At 45.8% G+C, this 20493-nt stretch overlaps 1 protein-coding gene across 1 annotated transcript in view; it reads left to right on the top strand.

Annotated features, from left to right (window-relative positions):
- The window catches only part of LOC125464436 (multidrug and toxin extrusion protein 1-like), a 57279-nt gene extending 37989 nt beyond the window's left edge, over positions 1-19290 (top strand). The window contains exons 10-18 of the mRNA XM_059655451.1: positions 506-619; positions 2662-2729; positions 7448-7556; positions 9505-9580; positions 9691-9760; positions 13584-13716; positions 14252-14346; positions 18132-18213; positions 18874-19290. Of these exons, the coding sequence (XP_059511434.1) occupies positions 506-619; positions 2662-2729; positions 7448-7556; positions 9505-9580; positions 9691-9760; positions 13584-13716; positions 14252-14346; positions 18132-18213; positions 18874-19112 (986 nt within the window). The 3' untranslated portion in view covers positions 19113-19290. The remainder of the gene's footprint in view (positions 1-505; positions 620-2661; positions 2730-7447; positions 7557-9504; positions 9581-9690; positions 9761-13583; positions 13717-14251; positions 14347-18131; positions 18214-18873) is intronic.
- Positions 19291-20493: the final 1203 nt, after the last annotated feature.

Raw genomic sequence — 20493 nt, forward strand, 5'->3', positions numbered from 1 at the left:
ATTGCCACAGAGGAGTGTGGGGGCAGAGTCCTTACGTACGTTTAAAGCTGAGGTTTTCCGCCACCTCCGCCTCTTCTCCTCTATCCACCTTCGGTCCACCTCCCCCTCTCTCCCTATTTATTTCAGAATCCCCTTCCCTTTCCCCATTTCTGATGATGGGTCTCGGCCTGAAATGTCAGCTTTTCTGCTGTTCAGATGCTGCTTGGCCTGCTGTGTTCATCCAGCTCTACGCTTTGTTATCTCGTAAATAGATTCTCAATCAGTCAGGAATCAAGGGCGACAGGGAAAGGGCAGGAAAGTGGATGTGAAGAATCTCAGATCAGCCATGATCCAATTTAAATGTGGAACAGGCTCACGGGATCGAACAATATTCTCCTGTTCTATTTCTCACGATCTTACTGTTCTTGTGAAGCCAGTTTGAAAGCTGAGGTGATGTGGAAACTCGAAATAAGTATCTCTCATCCTGCTTCATACAGTGATAGTAACACCATTGTTTTCTCTGTAGGTTGGTCCACTGGCTGCCTGCAGGAGTGGGGCAATTACTTACGCCTGGCAATTCCTAGTATGCTAATGATTTGTAGTGAATGGTGGGCAAATAATATTGGAACATTCCTTGTAGGTAAATAAATTATTTTACTTTCCATTATTATGACATGGGCATGAGCGTGGCATGTGTCCGTTAACAATTAACCCATATTCAATCATTCAGGAGTGAGATGAGAAGGAATTTCTTAACTCAGAGGATTATGAATCTTTGGAATTCTTTACTCCAGAGGTATGTTAAGGCTCAATCATTGAGTAAATTTAAGGCAGAGTTTAATTACATTTCTAGCGTTTAACGACAACCAGGAAAGAGAGATCATATCTGAGCGTGACATTGAGGTAGATGATTAGTTATGCCCTAATTGAACAATGAGCAGTTTTGATGGGCTGAATGGCCTAACACTACTCTTATTTTCCAATGTAGTGGGTGATCCATCTCGGCTTCCTCCTAGTTTGCTGTGTTGTTGACCTCAGGGAGTAGCGGCCTGGAGTAAACACTGCCCGTCAAGAGGAGAGGAAAATCAGAGGAAGCATCACTCTCAGACCATTCTTAGTACACCCAGGAAGAGGTTTCTGAGTGACATTGGTAGAACCTCGGAATTATGGCTGGAATCCGGCGAATCAATCAGGGGTGCAGAGACTAGCTGGGGCCAGGACACTTAACTGTGTGTGATCCCAATGGCAGCTTTTTACCGTGGGATCAACCTGTGCAATTTAGTAAGCACGTGGAATGATGGTGGGTGGAACAAATAAATAAATGATCATGTTTTTCATGTACTTTTACACATAGTGTATCATGGTGCCTGGGGGCTGCAGTTGGGTCCATAGTGATGCAGTGAAGATTGAAGGTGACGGAGGGGGTGGTCAGAGGTGATTGTGTGAGGGTGCAGGATGTTGGCTTCTGGAGCGGAGGGAGGGGGTGAGGGTTGTTGGAGGCAGCGCAGTGGCTACAGACCCCTGAAACTCTCAGACAATGAGGAGTATGCCATTGGTTTCCAGGGATGAATGTCTGATCAAGAGTCATGACACGATGATTTTCACCCCCACAATGCAACTGCATGGCTGTCATCCAGGGCGTAGTTTGCCATGCTTTTTTTTTATTCATTTGTGGGACTTGGGTGTTGCTGGCTGGCCAGCATTTCTTGCCCATCCCTAGTTGCCCTTGAGAAGGTGATGGTGAGCTGCCTTCATGAACCGCTGCAGCCCTCCTGCTGTGGCCTCCACAGTACGACAAGGGAGGGAATTCCAGGTTTTTGACCCAGCTACAGTGAAGGAACAGCGAGAGACTTCCAAGTCAGGATGGTGAGTGGCTTGGAGAGGAACCTGGACGTGATGGTGTTCTCATATATTTGCTGCCCTTGTTCTTCAGGATGGAAGTGACCGAGGGTTTGGAAGGTGCTTTCTGAGGGTCTTTGGTGAATTTCTGCAGTGCATCTTGTAGATAGTACACACTGCTGCTACTGAGTGTCGGTGGTGGAGGGGGTAGATGACTGTGGGTGCGGTGCCAGTCAAGCGGCTGCTTTGTCCTGGATGGTGTCAAGCTTCTTGGGTGTTGTTGGGGCTGTACCCATCCAGGCAAGTGGGGAGTATTCCATCACACTCCTGACTTGTGCCCTGTAGGTGGTGGACAGGCTTTGGGGTGTTAAGAGGTGAGTTACTCGCTGCAGTATTCCCAGCTTCTGGCCTGCTCTTGTAGCCACTGTGTTTATGTAATGAGTCCTGTTGAGTTTCTGGTCAATGGTAACCCACAGGATGTTGATAGTGGGGTGTTCAGTGATGGTAACACCATTGAACGTCAATGACCATGAATGCATAATTGGCTTGTCACTACTTGAATGCGAATGGCTATCTGTCCTACCTACTAGTGGAAGTGCTGTGTGACTCCAGTTCCAACATCAACAACCTCCCTGCTACTGAAAGCTCAGGCCCATGTGAGTACTCCATCCCCTCCGATGAACACAGCAAGGAAGTGATGATAGGAATGAAAGGTTAACATCAAACCAAAACAAAAACATAATAAATTTTTGTGTGTTCTGTTGAAAGAATGATATGCATTAAGTTAGTTCATCTCTTGAGTCTAATTATTTTGGATAAATATAATTTGCTCTTTGTTCACAGGATTAATCAGCGAAGTAGAAATGGGAGCACAGACTATTGTTTTACAGTTTATATTGGTACTGTACAGGGTAAGTGTGAGGATTCTGTAAACTTAAAGCATCATTAGGGCAGGATTGACTGAAGAATACCAACTGTAACTCGACAAGGCAGCTCAACTCCTCTGAGCTTTTGGGGAAATAAAACATTAACTGAAGGTTAAACTTTCTCCAATTTCACTGCACTTACAGGAAAGGACTGTTACATTCTATAGAATCTGGTCCATTACAGATAACTCACACGCAACTGAAAAGACACTGGACCTTCACTTATGCCACCCATCCATTTGTTATGTTGTTAAGTGTCATTTCAAGCGTCACTAAAATATAATCAAAGGAGGAGGCCATTCGGCTCATTTTGCCTCAATGATGTTAGTTCTTCAAACAGAGCTACCTTCTACAATATTATGAAACAAAGAACCGCCGATACTGATGATGTGAAACACCAAAAAAACCCCCACAAATTGCTGGGGAAACTCAGCAGATCTGGCAACATACGTGGAGAGAGAAACAGAGTTATTATTTTGACTCCAATGACACTTTTCCAGGACTGCTACAGGATCTCTAGAATCCCAGTTCTTTTCTTTATAATGACACAGATTTTCCTTTTTTCCTCCTGTTTAAATATTTACTCGGCTCCCTTGTAAAGGGCCTGGTCATCCCTTCCTCTGGAGCTCCCCATTCTAAAGGGAAATGTAAAATTACCACAGTCCTATGGGTGGCACGGTGGCGATAGGGTTAGCACTGCAGCCTCACAGCGCCAGGGACCCGGGTTCGATTCCAGCCTCAGAGACAATGGGAACTGCAGATGCTGGAGAATCCAAGATAACAAAGTGTGGAGCTGGGTGAACACAGCAGGCCAAGCAGCATCTCAGGAGCACAAAAGTGATGTTTCGGCCCTAGACCCTTCATCAGAGAGGGGGATGGGGGAGAGGGTTCTAGAATAAATAGGGAGAGAGGGGGAGGCAGACCGAAGATGGAGAGAAAAGAAGATAGGCGGAGAGGACAGTATAGGTGGAGAGGTAGGGAGGGGATAGGTCAGTCCAAGGAAGACTGACAGGTCAAGGAGGCAGGATGAGGTTCGTAGGTAGGGAATGGAGGTGCGGGTTGAGGTGGGAGGAAGGGATGCAGTGGGCGAAGGGGAGATTTTGAAGCTAGTGAAGTCCACATTGATACCATCAGGATGCAGGGTTCCCAAGCGGAATATGAGTTGCTGTTTCTGCAACCTTCGGGTGGCATCATTGTGACACTGCAGGAGGCCCATGATGGACATGTCGTCTGAGGAATGGGAGGGGGAGTTAAAATGGTTCGCGACTGGGAGGTGCAGTTGTTTATTGCGAACCGAGCGGAGGTGATCTGCAATGCGGTCCCCAAGCCTCCGCTTGGTTTCCCTAAAGTAGAAGAAGCCACACCGGGTGCAATGGATACAGTGTACCACATTGGCAGATGTGCAGGTGAACATCTGCTTACAATGGAAAGTCATCTTAGGGCCTGGGACGTGGGTGAGGGTGGAGGTGTGGGGGCAAGTGTAGCACTTCCTGCGGTTGCAGGGGAAGGTGCCGGGGGTGGTGGGGTTGGAGGGGAGTGTGGAGCGGACAAGCGAGTCACGAAGAGAGTGGTCTCTCCGGAAGGCAGACAAGGGTGCGGATGGAAAAATGTCTTGGGTGGTGGGGTCGGATTGTAGATGGCGGAACCCTGCAGCCCAATGGTATCAATGTGGACTTCACGAGCTTCAAAATCTCCCCTTCCCCCACCGCATCACCAAACCAGCCCAGCTCGTCCCCGCCTGCCTAATGTGTTCTTCCTCTCATCTATCCCCTCCTCCCACCTCAAGCTGCACCTCCATTCCCCCCCTACTAACCTCATCCCGCCTCCTTGATGAAGGGTCTAGGCGCGAAACGTCAGCTTTTGTGCTCCTGAGATCCTGCTTGGCTTGCTGTGTTCATCCAGCTTTACACTTTGCTATCTTCGATTCCAGCCTCAGGTGACTGTCTGTGTGGAGTTTGCACATTCTCCCCATGTCTGCGTGGCTTTCCTCCGGGTGCTCCGGTTTCCTCCCACAGTCCAAAGATGTGCAGGCTAGGTGGATCGGCTATGCTAAATTGCCCATAGTGTTCAGGGGTGTGTGGGTTATAGGGGGATGGCTCTGGGTGGGCTGTTTCAAGGGGCAGTGTGGACTTGTTGGGCCAAAGGTCCTGTTTCCATACTGTAGGGAATCGAATCTAATCTAATCTACCAGGCCATTGGGCTGCTCACTGATTGTAGAGAGACAACTGGTGGTGGTCTAACTTGAGGGTGACCACACCTCAGGCAAAGGGTGGGGGGGATGTTGAGTTCATGGAATAGAATCCCTACAGTGTGGAAACAGGCCCTTCAGCCCAACAAGTCCACACTGACCCTTGTAGCATCCCAACCAGAGCCATACACTACAACGCACCTCATCTACACATCCCAGGCAATTTAGCATGGCCAATCCACCTCACCAGCACATCTTTGGACTGTGGGAGGAAACCCACGCAGACACGGGAAGAATGTGCAAACTCCACACATACAGCCACCCGAGGCTGGAATCGAACCCAGGTCCCTGGCGCGGTGAGGCAGCAGTGCTAACCGCTGAGCCACTGTGTAACCCCAGAGAAGGGGTGTCCTTCATAGTAACATCAGCCAGTGCAGCAAAGTGGTTCAATCACCTTCGTTGGGAAAAAATTTCCAACAACTCTTTTAGCTGTGAGGAGAGGTTGGAGAAACTTGGGTTGTCCTCACTGGAACGACGGAGGTTGAGGGACGACCTGATCGAGGTCTACAAGATTGTGAAGGGCATCGACATAGTGGACAGTCAGAAGCTTTTTCCCAGGGTGGAAGAGCCAGTGACCAGGTGCCATGCATTTAAGGTGCGAGGGGCAAGGTTTCAATGTGATGTACCAGGCAGGTTTTTTACACAGAGGGTGGTGGGTGCCTGGAACTCGCTGCCGGGGGGAGGTAGTGGGAAGCAGATACGACAGTGACTTTTCAAGGGCATTTTGACAAATACCTGAATAGGATGGGAATAGAGGGATATGGTCCCCAGAAGGGTAGGGGGCTATAGTTGTGATGAGCAGGATGTCAAAACAGCTTGGAGGGCCAAAGGGCCTGTTCCTGTGATGTAATTGTCTTTGTTATTATTGTTTGTTTGTAACTCCACCTCTGTCCTTCTACTGTTAATTGGGAAAGCAGTGGCCGAGTGGTATTACCGCTGGGCTGTTAACCCGCTGACCCAAGTTCTGGGGACTTGGGTCTGAATCCTGCCATGGCAGATGGTGGAATTTGAGTTGAACAACAATCTGGAGTTCGGACCACGAATCCATTGTCGATAGTTGGAAGAATCCATCTGTTTCACTCATGCCCTTCAGGGAAGGAAACTGCCATCCTTACAAATACAGAAGTTACTGGAAAAGCTCAGCAGGTCAGGCAGCATCTGTGAAGTCAAACTAGGGTTGATGTTTCGGGCCCAGTGGCCCTTCCTCAGAACTGAGGGTCACCGGAGTCGAAGTGTTGTTAACTCAGATTATCGATTAGCATAGCGCCCTGAAAGATGTAATCTCCATTTGAGCTATAATTCAAGTACTGTTCCAGCGCACAATCAATCAATAACATTAAGGATATCGGAATATATGGAACGTCAAACGATAAATTCTTGCCAAGCTGTTAGGACTGCTGTCAGAAAGGTGGAGCACCAGTTGTAGGTTTATGGGAACAGCGTAAAGGGGAAGAAGGTAGAATCAGGTAAGATTGAGGGAAATGAATTCCAAAGGTAAGGACGTACATGGTGGAAATCAAAGTCACAAATGATTGAGTGATGAAAGTTGGGGGTGAGAAACCAGCCAGAATTACAGAGTCATAGAAGTCCACAATATGGAAACAGGTCCTCCAGCCCAGCCTGTTCATACGGCCCAGTTTTCACCATTAAACTAGTGCCATTTACCTGGGTTTGGTCCATATCTTTCCAAACTCATCCCATCCATGTAGCTGCCTAAATGTTTCTTAGATGATAAAATTGTGCTCACTTGCGTCACTACCTCTGGTAGCCTGTTCCAGACACTCGCCATTCTCTGCTTCCTCTCACCTTCAACCCATGCCCTGTAGTTGGAGAGGCCCTTCCATGGGGTAAACCTGTCAGCGATCTACTTTTCCTGAGCCCCTCATGATTTCATAAACTTCCCTGAGTCACCCGTCAGTCTCCGATGCTGCAGGAGAAATATTTCCCAGCCTGTCCAACCTGTCCTTATAACTCAAACCTTCCAGTCCAGGTCGCATCCCAGAAAAGATAACAAGGTGTGGAGCTGGATGAACACAGCAGGCCCAGCAGCATCAGAGGAGCAGGAAAGCTGACGTTTTCTCAACCTGAGGCATCAGCTTTCCTGCTCCTCTGATGCTGCTTGGCCTGCTGTGTTCATCCAGCTCTAGTAGGAGTAAGGGAGAAAAGAAGAGGATCACATGAATCGGTGACAGAAATGATGAGTGATTTTATTCTTCCAGAAACCCAGAGGATAAGGGTTGGACGGTGGTGTTTGGTGAGGTTAATTGTAAAAGCAACAGCTTCCCAGCTGAGATCAGGGTAATCCACGAAGGACAGACTCTCTCCTTCCTGCTCAGTTAGGAGAAACATTTGTTGCAGATACACTGACGGAGAAGTTACTTTCCGTAACGAATCAGGTTATGGATGACATGAGAGAATAACGTACAAGTAACTGCATTTACTCTTCCCCCTGCAGATCCCTCTGGGAATTGGGATGGCAGCAACAGTTTATGTGGGGAATGCTCTGGGAGCTGGTAACCCACAGCAGGCTGTCAATTCTGCTAAAGTTGCTGTATGCTGCGCTGGTGAGTCCAATTGTTTAATCTTAACAAATTAAGAACAAATTAATGTGGATGCTAGAGATCTGAAATAAAAAAAAGGGAGTACTGGAGAAACTCAGTAGTCTGGCAGCATCTGTGGATAGAGTTAATGTTTCAAGTTCAATCTGACCCCAATAGAAACCAAAAGAACAGCGAATGCTGTAAAAACAGAAACAGAAATTGCTGGAAAAGCTCAGCAGGTCTGGCAGCATCTGTGGAGAGCAATCAGAGTTAATGGCTCAGGTCGAGTGGCCCTTCCTCAGAACCTATATAACTCTCCATTATAGCCCTCCAATATCGCACATCTTTGGAACTTAAACTTATTGACTGGATCAAAGAGCAAAGAACAATGCAGCACAGGGACAGGCCCTTTGGCCCTCCAAGCCTATGCTGACATATTTTGCCCCTCCATTGATTTGGTCAGGTTAGGAGAGTGGGCAAAGAAGTGCGCAGGTGGAGTACAATGTGGGAAAGTGTGAGGTTACACACTTTGGTAAGAAGAATAGAAGTATGGGCTATTTTCTAAATAGGGAGAAAACGCAGATAACTGAAGTGCAAAAAGACTTGGGAGTTCTAGTGCAGGTCTTTCTCAAGGTAAACATCCAGGCCGGCAGACCTTGCTGTGGGCCTACTGAAACTGGGAGTCCCTGGCTCCACTGCCAGGCCGTGTGTCCTCACTCTGGGCCTACTGAGACCAGGAGTCCCTGGCTCCACTGCTAGGGTGGGTGTCCTTGCTCTGGGCCTACTGAACCACGACTCCCAGACTTCATTGCCAGGCCAGGTGTCCTCGCTCTGGGACTACTGAAACCATGAGTCCCTGGCTCCGCTGCCAGGCCGGGTGTCCTGTCTCTGAGCCTAATGAAACTAGGAGCTCCTGGCTCAGCTGCCACGTCGGGAGTCCACTCTCTGGACTGACTGAAATCCGGAGTCCCTGGCTCCGATCCCCGGGCAAGAGTGCACAGGCAGCCCTGCTACCTCCTCGCTGCCATTTTGGATGCCACCTCCATTCTCTGCCAGTGCGAAGGATAACAGTCGTAAATTACCGCCAGCAGGTACCCCTCCATCCTCATTTGGGTTTCCTTCACCCTAACGGGGTCAAATCAAAGAATGTCTTTCCTAACTGTAACAACAAGGGGTAGAGCTGAATGAGCACAGCAGGCCAGGCAGCATCAGAGGAGCAAGGAAGCTGACGTTTCAGGTCTGAACCCTTCTTCAGAAATGGGGGAGGAGAAGGGGACTCAGAAATAAACAGAGAGGGCGGGTGGGGCTGGGGAAGGCAGGTGGGATGGTGATAGAAGAGTATAGGTAGGCAGTGGTGGGGATAGGTCAGTGAGGTGGGAGAGAAGATGGACGGGTCGTGTCTGTTCCTACAACAACGTTTGGTGACTTGATAGAGGTGTACAAAATGATCAGAGGCATAGATAGTGTAGGCAGCCAGAGACGTTTTCCTTGACTGGAGGTAGTTTTTACGAGGGGACATAGTTTGAAAGTGAAAGGAGGTCGATATCGTGGAGATATCAGAGGTAGGTTCTTTATTCAGAGAGTGGTCGGGGCGTGGAATGCATTGCTGGAGAGGGTAGTGGAGTCAGCCTCATAAGGGCCATTTAAGCGGCTATTAGAAAGGCATATGGATGATAGTATAAGGTAGCGGTGGAGGTTAGATAGACCTTAGGTTTAGGGTAAAAGGATGCACAACATTGTGGGCCAAAGGGCCTGGACTGTGCTGTTCTGTTCTTCGTTCTATGTTCTAACAAACAGAATGCAGCTGTTCAAGAGGCACCTCACCACCAGCTTCTCCAGGCCAATTAGACATGGGCAATAAACGGCGGTCCGAAATCTTCATCCCATGATCAAACCAATGAGAAGGTATTGTTATCTGGAATGACCATTAGATTATTTGATGAGAATTATTTGTCATCTTTTATTTCCACAGGTTTCACCTCCTTCATAACTGCGGTTGTTCTCGGAGCAGCGAAGAGCAAGCTGGCCTATATCTTTACAAACGACAAGTTAGTTAGAAAACAAAACTTCTACAAACATAAAATGCATCAAGCCACATTTACACAGGCCATTCGGAGCACTGTGAAAATTCTCTAATTTAACTGTTTTAATTTTTCAGAGATATTGTCGATCTAGTGTCAGAAGTAGTTCCACTATGTGCTGCTTTCCATCTGTTTGATGCCATTGTGGTGAGTGGTTGAGTGTCCATGACCTTAGCAAAGCTCCATCCCTCTAGTGCCACCTCTTGTGTTCCTTATTTATAAATGTTACGTTCTCAATCTCAACTTTATCCACGATGTGGAGGTGCCGGTGTTGGAGTGGGGTGGACAAGGTCAGAAATCACTCGACACCAGGTTATGGTCCAACAGGTTTATTTGAAGTCACAAGCTTGAGGAGGGCTGCCTCTTTATCGGATAAATTTTATCCACCTCAATCAATAAACTCTGTCGCCTTAGATCACATTAAGGCACATCAATCCCCTGAGCCTGACCAAGCCCATCCTCGGATGTTGTGGGAGTCGAGGGAAGAAATTGCAGAGGCCCTTGTAGAGGTATTTGATTTGTCTTTAGCCACTGATGAAGTTCCTGAAGTCTGGATGGGGCTAATGTTGTTCCATTGTTTAACAAAGGAAGCAAAGACAAGCCAAGGAGCTACAGGCCCGTGAGCCTGACATCACTGGTAGGCAAGTTATTGGAGAGAATACTGAGGGACAGGATCAACCAATATCGGGATAGTCAAGGCCTGATTAGGGAGAGTCAGAATGGATTTGTGTGTGGAAAGTTATGTCTGACAAATCTTTTAGAGATTTTCAAGGATGTAACCAAAAGGGTGGATGAGGATAGGTCAGTGGGTGTTGATTATCTGGACTTTAGTGAGGCCTTTGACAAGGTTCTGCGAGGCAGGCTAGTCATGAAGGTTCGGTTGGATGGGATCCAGGGAGAGCTGGTCAACTGGATTCAAACTTGGCTCGAAGGTAGGAAGCAGAGGGTGATGGTTGAAGGTTGTTTCTCAGATTGGAGGCCTGTGGTGTGACAAAGGGGTCGGTGCGGGAACTTTGTTATTTATAGAATTGATCTGGATGTGGATGTACAAGGCATGATTAATACGTTTGCAGATGACACAAAGTTAGGAAGTATCATTGACAGCAAGGGATTTTATCAAACTTACAGAGGGATCTTGATCAGATGGGGAAGTGGGCTGAGGATCGGCAAATGCAATTCAGTACAGATAAGTGTGAGGTTTTTTGGAAAGTCAAGCCAAGGCAGGACTTCGACAGTAAATGGTAAGGCCCTGAGGAGTGTTGTGGGACAGAGGGACCGAGGAATACAAGAACATAGTTAGTTGAAAGTGGTGTCTCAGGCGGACAGGGTGGTGAAGAAGGCATTTAGCATGCTGGCCTTCATCGATCGAGCCACTGAGGAAGGGAATTGGGACGATATGTTACAGTTATTCAAGTGGTTGGTGAGGCTGCACTGGAAATATTGTGTACAGTTTCGGTCACCCTGTTAGTAGGAAAGACATAGCTAAACTGGAAAGTGTACAATGAAGATTTACGACAATGTGGCCAGGGCCAGTTGGCCTGAGTTACAGGGAGAGGTTGGCCAGGATAGAACTTTATTTCTTGGAATGTAGGTGAATGAGGGGGTGACTTTATTGAGGTGTATAAAATCATGAGAGGCATAAATAGGGTGAATGCACATGGACTTTTTCCCCAGGGATGGGGAATTGAAAACTAGAGGGCATAGGTTTAAGGTGAGAGGGGAAAGATTTAAGAAGGACCTGAGGGGAAACTTCTTCACACAGAGAGTGGTGCGTAAATGGAATGGGCTGCCAGAGAACGTGGTTCAGGCAGGTACAACAGCTACATTTAAAAAACATTTGGATAGTTACATGGACGGGAAGGGTTTAGAGGGATACGGACCAAATGCAGGCAATTGGAACGAGCTGAGTGGGCACTGTAGTCAGCACGGACCAGTTTGGGCTGAAGGGCCTGTTTCCATGCTATATTACTCAATGACTCTATGACTAAGTTGTTTCTGCATTCTGGACTCAAGGCACGACTACGATTGAGGTTGCAGTGAGATCCTGTGAAAGGATTTGGTTGCGAAGTGAGACAGTTGCTGATTACATTCAGGAACAGAGGAAACCCTCATCTCTGTGACTATCAGATGGCATTGAGGGAATGACCCTCATGCTGGGAAGGTAGGTCAAATGATTTGAAACTCTGAAGCACAACTAAAAAGAAATAAAGACGGAAAGGGGATGTATGAGAGAAAACCAAGAAAAATGATATTAAAACACACAGTGTAAGCTTCCACAGTGACATAAAAATGAAGAGAGTTGGGGAAATAAGTGTCGATCTCTTAGAGGCTCAGGCTGGGAATTGACAATGGAAAAAATGACATGGTAGAGATTTGAAACCAACAATTTGGATCTCTATTAATGCAACAAATTCAAAGAAACCTCCCCAAGATGAAGAGGAAGTGAAGAAGCAGGAGCAAAGAAAGAACTCAAAACAACCAAGAGAGACAGTAGGAACTGCCGATGCTGGAGAATCTGAGATAACAAGGTGTGGAACTGGATGAACACAGCAGGCCAAGCAGCATCAGAGGAACAGGAAAGCTGATGTTTTGGGTCTGGATCCTTCCTCAGAAATCTTTACACCTTTGTTATTAAAAACAACCAAGATGGTGAGAGACAAAGTAATGCGACTAACGGGTCCAACCACTCCCTACAAAGGACTGAGGGGAGATGCCACTTTGCAACCCCTGGACCTGATGGCCTGCATTCTACTGTCCAAAAGCAAACAGCTGCAGAGAAAGTGAATGTATTGCTTGTAACTTTCAAAACTTCCCAAGGTTCCTGTTCCGCAAGGGTCTCAATATATGACAAAACCTCAAATGTGACTACTATCCAAGACAGGAGGGAACATTAGACAGACATGTCCAGGTAAGTTTGTCTCAGGCTGAGAATGTAATAGCAGGACACTTACAAAATCGAATGACAAGATGACAGAGTCACCATGGTTTAGTGAAAGGAAAATTGTGTTTGACAAACTAAATAGATTTCTTTGAAGTTGTAAACAGTAGATAAAGGGGAAACAGTAGAGGTTGGTGCATTTGGATTTCCAATGGACATTCAATGCCGTGCCACGAGCGGGACCCGATGAGCTCAATGTTTAAATGGCTAGTCTGTTGTTCAAACCAGACTGGGCAGTTCAGGTTTGATTCTCATTTCTTTCTGAGGTCTGCCTGTGTCCTGTTTCCCAGCCATTTCCCTGATGATGGAAGGCAAAGACAAAGGAAAGCCATCACTCAAAAAAAATCCAACCTTAAGTCTTTTGGGAGAATTTGATCAATCGGTGTGCTTGAGTGTAAATTGAGAAAAGATTTTTAAGTTTTTACTATCTTTATGACAATCAGAAAACACCTTAACCGATGTGAGCTATTCCCTACATGACATGGATCACTGTGTTCACAATGCAACATATTGATTCCGAGTTATTTCAGGACAAGCTTATTCATGAGGGTTTATTTCCTGATGGCAGAAGCCACAGCGCATAGAGTCTTACAGAACATAACAGGCCCTTCGGCCCATCAAGTCTACACCCACAATAACTACCACTAAACATGCACTCATTCCAATTTCCTGCACTTGTCCCATTAACTGAAATGTTATGATATTTCAAATGTTCGACCAAATATTCTTTCAAGATTTTAAGGTTTCCGAACTCCGCTACCCTCCCCAGCAGTGCATTCTAGATTCCCAGCACCAGCTGAGTCAATACATTTTTTCGCAAATCACCTCTGAATCTCCTGCCCTTTACCCCAACCCTGTGCCTCCTCACGAAAAGGGAACAGCTATTTCCTATTCATCCTGTCGATACACCTCGTCATCTTATGGACCATATCCCCCCTCAGCCTTCTCCACTCAAAAGTAAACAATCCAAGCCTATCTAGTCTCCCTTTGTTGAAAAATTAGTGTAATATGTTGTGTTTGTCTATTTTGCAGGGTGTATGTTTTGGAGTGTTAAGAGGAGCTGGGAAGCAAAAACTAGGAGCATTCAGCAGCCTGGTTGGCTACTACCTGATTGGGTTCCCAGTCGGGATCCCTCTGATGTTTGCTGCAAAATGTGGCATATTTGGTAGGAATTTACATTGTTGTTTTTCTTGTTCTTTATCAATAATTATCACCATCCATCCGCTCCGTTATAAAGGACTGAGGATATAGTCCACCTTGCAATCTGTAGCAGAGAGTGAAGTCGGGTGGAAGTTCACCCACTGGGGTATGATGTGCGTCTAACTGGCCCTGTCTGGTTTTGGGGCCACTACCTATCAATATGCACTCTGTACCATTCGATAAAGTACCCTAATCCCATGGTCATTTCTCATCTCTGACCAGAGACACAGGAATAATGGCAGGAGGTAAGCTGAGACAAAGTTCTCGTGCAAATTCCACATTTCAAACATGGGTTATTGGATAATAACCAGGCGAGGGAACACGACGGAATTCTCCACTTCCTGAATCAAAGGGCACTGAGGCCAAAGGTGAATATGCAGTATCTTGCAGAGTGGCATCAGCCATCTGATAAATGTGAAAAGATTTCAATAAGATGAAGAAGTGGAATGAACACAGGACAGTGCTGTCCCCATTTTCACTGCACTGTTGTTATTTTACAGGTCTGTGGTATGGAATGCTCACTTCTGTGATTGGACAGTTAGTTTTCTTTCTGATAGTGTTTTACAGATTCAACTGGAATGAAGCATGCAGCGAGGTAAGAACCGATCATAGAGCACATTTGTTGCGTCATGTTTTGACTCATTTTAAAACAGTCTTCCTTTCCCCTTGTTTCCTTCATGCCATGTGTGTTCCCAGTTGACACATACCACACTGAAAAAATCTCACATATTTTACCTCTTATGATATTGCTCGAAGATGGAATCAGTCTACCCAGAATTCATTTGACAGGACTGTGTCCCTAAAGCTAACAAAACAGAGTTCGTGCTATTCAAAAAGAATAAAACAAAGTAAGCTTTATTAAGTTAATATAACAGCATCAAATGAAATGCTGGAAGCTCAGTTTGGCAATGTAATTTGTCTCCCCCCACCCCCCGCCGAACCCCTCACCCCCCCAAAGATTTTTCTATTCTTCCAAAATCTTGAACATTCATTCACCTTTCCTTGGACAAATTCAATGGCATGTTCTTGCCATCTGGAATTTACTTTAATTTGACATGACATTCCAACTATTCCTGGAGATGCAGATTTCATGGGGATCCCGCCATTAAAACGTGGCTTCAGTTTTTTTTGTGAACCTCATAATTGGGGTCTCTTCAAGTCCTGGATTTCAAGATACATTTCCTGTTTTTATCCCAGATTGCTTCTTTAACTTGTCTTCAGCTTCTTCAAGTGGGCAATTCAAGTTGATTGCTTTCTGCCACAAGATTCAGTGAGGGGCATTGCAGAGGCTCCCCCCATCAGTCAGGGGTGGCACGATAGCTCAGTGGTTAGCACTGTTGTCTCACAGTGCCAGGGATCCAGGTTCAATTCCATCCTCAGGTGACTGTCTACGTGGAATTGGGTATTCTCCCTGTGTCTGTGTGGGTTTCCTCCCGGTGCTCCGATTTCCTCCCACAATACAAAAGAAAATGTGCAGGCTAGGTGGATTGGCCGTGCTAAATTGCCTGTAGTGTTCCGGGATGTGTAGATTGGGGGCTGGGTCTGGGTGGGACACTCTGAGAGTTGGTGTGGACTTGTTGGACTGAAGGCCCTGTTTCCACACTTTAGGGATGCGATTCCATTCTAAAGTGTAAGCTAGCGCAGAGCTTAAAGGTGAATTTCCCTCATGAAATACAAACTGAACAATTTGCTTCTATCAGCATTTATACCAAGAACACTCTAAAAAAGTCTTGACCCAGAAACGTTATCTCTTCAGCAACATGATATTTTTGTGATATCTTCAAATGATAATGTGACTAATAACTTTACCATCATTGTAATCCTTTCCTTCTGAAAGTCAAAATGTATAATATACATTTCCAATGGATGAAATTTGTCTCTCTCCAATCTCCTTCACTCCATTATAGTCTTGGAAATGGGTCATTTATTATTTATGCATTTTCTCCAATAACACTTTCAGATGAAGTTCAATGTTAACTGTAGTTAATGCCAAGCTTGTTCGAACTGTATTTAATTCAGGGATGCCCAGTTTTCTACAGCTTGTAATTTAGAGTCACACAGCGCGGAAACAGATCCTTTGGCCCAATTTGTTCATGCTGACCAAGTTTCCCAACCTAATCTGGTCCCATTTCCCGCGTTTGTTCCATTTGCTCGAAACCTTTCATGAATCTGTCCAAATGCCTCTTCCACGTTGTAATTGTACGACATCTACACTTCCTTTGGCAGCTTATTCCATCTGCACATCACATCAAAGGTTGCTTCTCAGGTCCCTTTAAAATCTTACCCCTCTCACCTTAAATCTATACTCTCTGGTTTTGGACTCTCCTACCCTTGGGAAAAGACCTTAGCTCTTCACTTATCTGCACCCATCATAATTTTATAAGCATCCAGAAGATCACCCCTTAGCCACTGAGGCTCCAAGGAAAGAAGCCCCAGCCTATCCATCCTCTCCCTATAACTCAAACCCTCCAATCCTGGCAACATCCTTGAAAATCTTTTCTCTACCCTTACTATTTTGACAACGTCCTTCCTACGGCAGGGTGACCAGAATTGCACGCAGTATTCCAAACGTGGCCTCATCGATGTTTTGTACAGCCACAACATGACCTCCCAACTCCTACAGTCAATGCTTTGACCAATGAAAACAAGTGTGCCAAATGCCTTCTTCATTATCCAGTCAATCTGCAATGTCACTTTCAGGGAACTATGAACCTGCATCCTTATGTCCCTGTGTTCAACCACACACCCCAGGACTTTACCATTAACTGAATACGTCCTGCCCTAGTTTGCCTTACCAAAATGCAACCCTCTCATTTAACTAAATTAAACTCCACCTGCAACTTCTCAGCCCATTGGCTCATCTGATCAAGATTTCTTTGTAGTGTTAGGGGGATAACCATCTTCTCTGTTCACTACATCACCAATTTTGATACCATCTGCAAACTTACTAACTGTGCCTCCTATATTTTCATCCAAATCGTAGGCATGAATGACAAACAACAGTGGACCCAGCACTAATCCTTGTGGCATACTGCTGGCTCCAGTCTTCTACCACCAAACTGGTTTTGTATTCACTTGGGGCTATGTCTCCCAGTATCCCGTGTGACCTTACCTTATATGAACCAGTTTACCATGCAGGGCCATGTCGAAGACCTTGATAAAGTCCATGTAGACAATATTTACCACTGTGCTGTCATCAATCTTGTTGGTAACCTCTTCAAAAAGCACAACAGAGTTTGTGAGACGTGATCTCCCACACACAAAGCCCTGCTGACTATCCATAATCAGCCCTTGCCTTTCCAAATGCATGGGCAACCTTTCCCTCAGAATCCATTCCAACAACTTACCCACCACTGATGTTAGGCTCACTGATCTTTAGTTTCCTTGCTCCCATTGCAACTTTTCTTAAGTAATGGAAGAACATGAGCCACCCTCCAGTCTTCCGGCAGTTCATCTGTGGTTATCGAAGATATAAATATCTCAAATAACAAGGGCCTCCTCAAACTCTTCGCTAGATTCCCACAAATTTCTGGGATACACTTGATCAGGTCCAGAGGATTTATCTCCCTTTATTCATTTAAGATTTCCAGAGCCTCCTCTTCTGTAATGTACTTTTTCCAAGACATCACCATTTATTTCCTCAATTTCCCTCGCGTCCGTGTCTTTCTCCACACTGAAGTTACACTCAAGAACATATGTATTGTGAACTAGTCAGACAGAACAGCAATCTGCCAGGAAAGTTGAGCTCTTCGATGTTTGGTGGTATCACCAACAGTAATAGTTCACAAGTGCCACTTTTTAAAAAGCAGTAAATGATGGAATGGGGGCTGCATTGTACTGGAGGTGTGACCTCTGTTCTGCCCTTCCACAGTTTCCCAGAATCATAGAATTGTTCTGGCACAGAAGGAGGCCATTCGGCTCATTTAGTCTCAGCTGGCTCTTCAAATGTGCCATTCTTGTAATTTGTTCTCGCACTCTCTTCGATGTGTTCACATCCTTCCTCTGGTGTGGCAATTAGAGCGATACACGATACTCCAGCTGAGCTCAAATCACGACCAACATCACCTCCTTGTTCTTGTAATGAAGCTGAGAAACACTGACTGTTTTATTAACTGATCTCTCCACCTTCAATGATCTGTACGCCGGTACACACAAGTGCCTCTGCTCCTGCGCGCCTGTATCCTATTTTTCCTGTAGTCTTCCAATGTTTCTCCAGCAAAATGTATCAACTCACACTTTTCAGCATTGTGCCTCATCTGCCAGCTATCCCCCCACTCCACCAACTTGTCATTGCCCTTTTAGAGTTCTGCACTCACAGTTCTGCTCAAGCAACACTCCTATCCCTCCTCATCCATGATTTTCTTTGTGATTTGCTTCCAGGCTCTGGTTAATGCGGGTGTGGTGAAGAACGTGGACACCTCCCACAGTGCCTCTGGTTGTCAAACCCAGTACAGGTCAACAGGTGAAATAAAAGTTGTGCTGTCTTTCAATCATTACCCGGTTAACAAATAAGAGTGGAGTAAAAAAACTGCTCTGGTACCTCACTATTACATTATTGCAACTTGACAATTAGTTCATATAATTACCATCACTAAAAATGTGAAAAAAAGACATGTATGTGTGTACAAAGTCACAGGTCACATTACACCAGGTTATTAACCAACAGGCTTATGTGAAATCACAAGCTTTCCCCTTTGCCTGGTGACGAAGGAGCAGGGCTCCGAAAGCTTGTCATTTCAAATAAATCTGTTGGAATATCACATGCTGTTGTGTGACCTCTGACGTTGTACACCTCAGTCCCATATTAGCACCTCCACATCATTTATGTACAGCTTGATCTATTGTTAAATTCTAGATTAAAGTGGCCTCTGAGCCAATTTGAAAGGCCACACTGTGAGGAGACAATGGGGAACACTTTTTATCCTGAAATAATCAGAAGCTAGTAGTCTGAGTGTTAAAGTGGCTCCTGTATTTTTGACACAATTCTCCTACATGTAGATCATGTGGTATTGGGAATGACTGGGAGTCATGGAGGAGATTATTGGTCTGATCACCAGCCCACCTTTAAACAATACAATCAATAGGAATCATTTGATCATTTCAACGTGATTTTCCTTTCCAGATGTGGACACGAGAAACAGGGCAGTGAATCCAATTCCTGATGTTTGTCAATCGGAAATACAAACAGAGGAGGACCGGGTGATGGATACATCTTCCACTGCGGACACTGGAGTTACCACAGTCGGAGAAATCCTGTCCACAAAACAACTGATCATTCGTCGCGGCCTCACCTTCCTCTCAGGGCCCGTGATCCTGGCCATTGGACTGACCGTACACTTCATTCTCTCAAAGGACATGTAGACCCCAGTGACCAATGGAGAGACTGAGCACAGTTACTCACCACAACAGGAATAGAGAGAGTGTGACCAAAGGACAACCCGCAGCCAACATTCACACAAAAACTTTTACTACTGATCAACTCCAATTGACTCCCAAATATACCATAAAGAAAATAATTACTAACAATGACCAATTATGAACAGATGTTTAACTGTCTCATGAAGGATTGTCACCTCATTTAAATGTTTAGATATTAAAGAACGATATTTCTATTCTGAGCCTGACTGAGTTAGGTCTCATTTTGCAACCGGGGGATGTATATTTTACACTGGATGGCAGATTATTCCCACAAGGGTAGCGATCTCAGGATTACTACCTGACTCCTGTACAATATGGCATGGAACAAATAATGTTAAAAAGGTAACAGTGCAGCTCACAGGTTGCTGAGGGGGAAATGGGAATCAATTCACAGGAGACTGGACATTGCTGTACAGCTCAATGCTCGACAGTCTCACATGTATGACCTGTTAAACTTACTTCTGTAGCCAACACTTTGCATCACCCAATCACCTTGTATGTTCACAGCAGCCCCTGGTGGGACTCTGTTAGCTGATTTGACTGGATGGCTGCTCTGTGACAGAAGATGACGCCAACAGCATGGGTTCAGTTCTCATACCAGCTGAGGTTACCATGATGGGCTATGTCTCTCTACCTCTCCTCTTGCCTGAGTCATGATAACCCTCAGGTTAAGGCACCAACAGCTGTCTCTATCTGGTGACAGAACAACCCAATGCCTGGTAAATCAATGGTGACTGTACCTTTCAGAGCCCAGTTGAGTCAGAGTGAACTGTTGCCCATTGGGAAAGGCGGTGGCTGAGTGTTCCATTCCTACTGGAGGCCTGTGACCAGTGGTGTGCTGCAAAGTTTGGTACTGGGTCCACTGCTTTTTGTCATTTATCGAAATGATTAGGATGTGAATATAGGAGGAATGGTTAGTAAGTTTGCAGATAAGATCAAAATTGGAGGTGAAGAAGGTTACCTCAGAGTCTAATGAGATCTTGACCACCCGGGCCAATGGGGCAGAGGGTTGGCACATGGAGTTTAATTTAGATCAATGTGCGGTGTTGTATTTTGGTAAAGGGAACCAGGACAGGGCTTACTCAGTTCATGGTAGGACCCTGGGGAATGTTGCTGAACAAAGAGCCCATGGGTGCAGCTGCATAGTTCCTTGAAGGTAGAGTTGCAGATAGACAGGGTGGTGAAGAAGGCATTTGGCACATTTGTCTTCATTGGTCAGTGCATTGAGTTTAGGAGTTGGGAGGTAATATTGCAGCTGCAAAGGACTTTGGTTTGGCCACCTTAAGAATACGGCGTACAATTCTGGGCACCCTGCTTTAGGTAG

Source organism: Stegostoma tigrinum, chromosome 27 (genome assembly GCF_030684315.1).
Source record: "Stegostoma tigrinum isolate sSteTig4 chromosome 27, sSteTig4.hap1, whole genome shotgun sequence".
Lineage (NCBI taxonomy): Eukaryota > Metazoa > Chordata > Chondrichthyes > Orectolobiformes > Stegostomatidae > Stegostoma > Stegostoma tigrinum.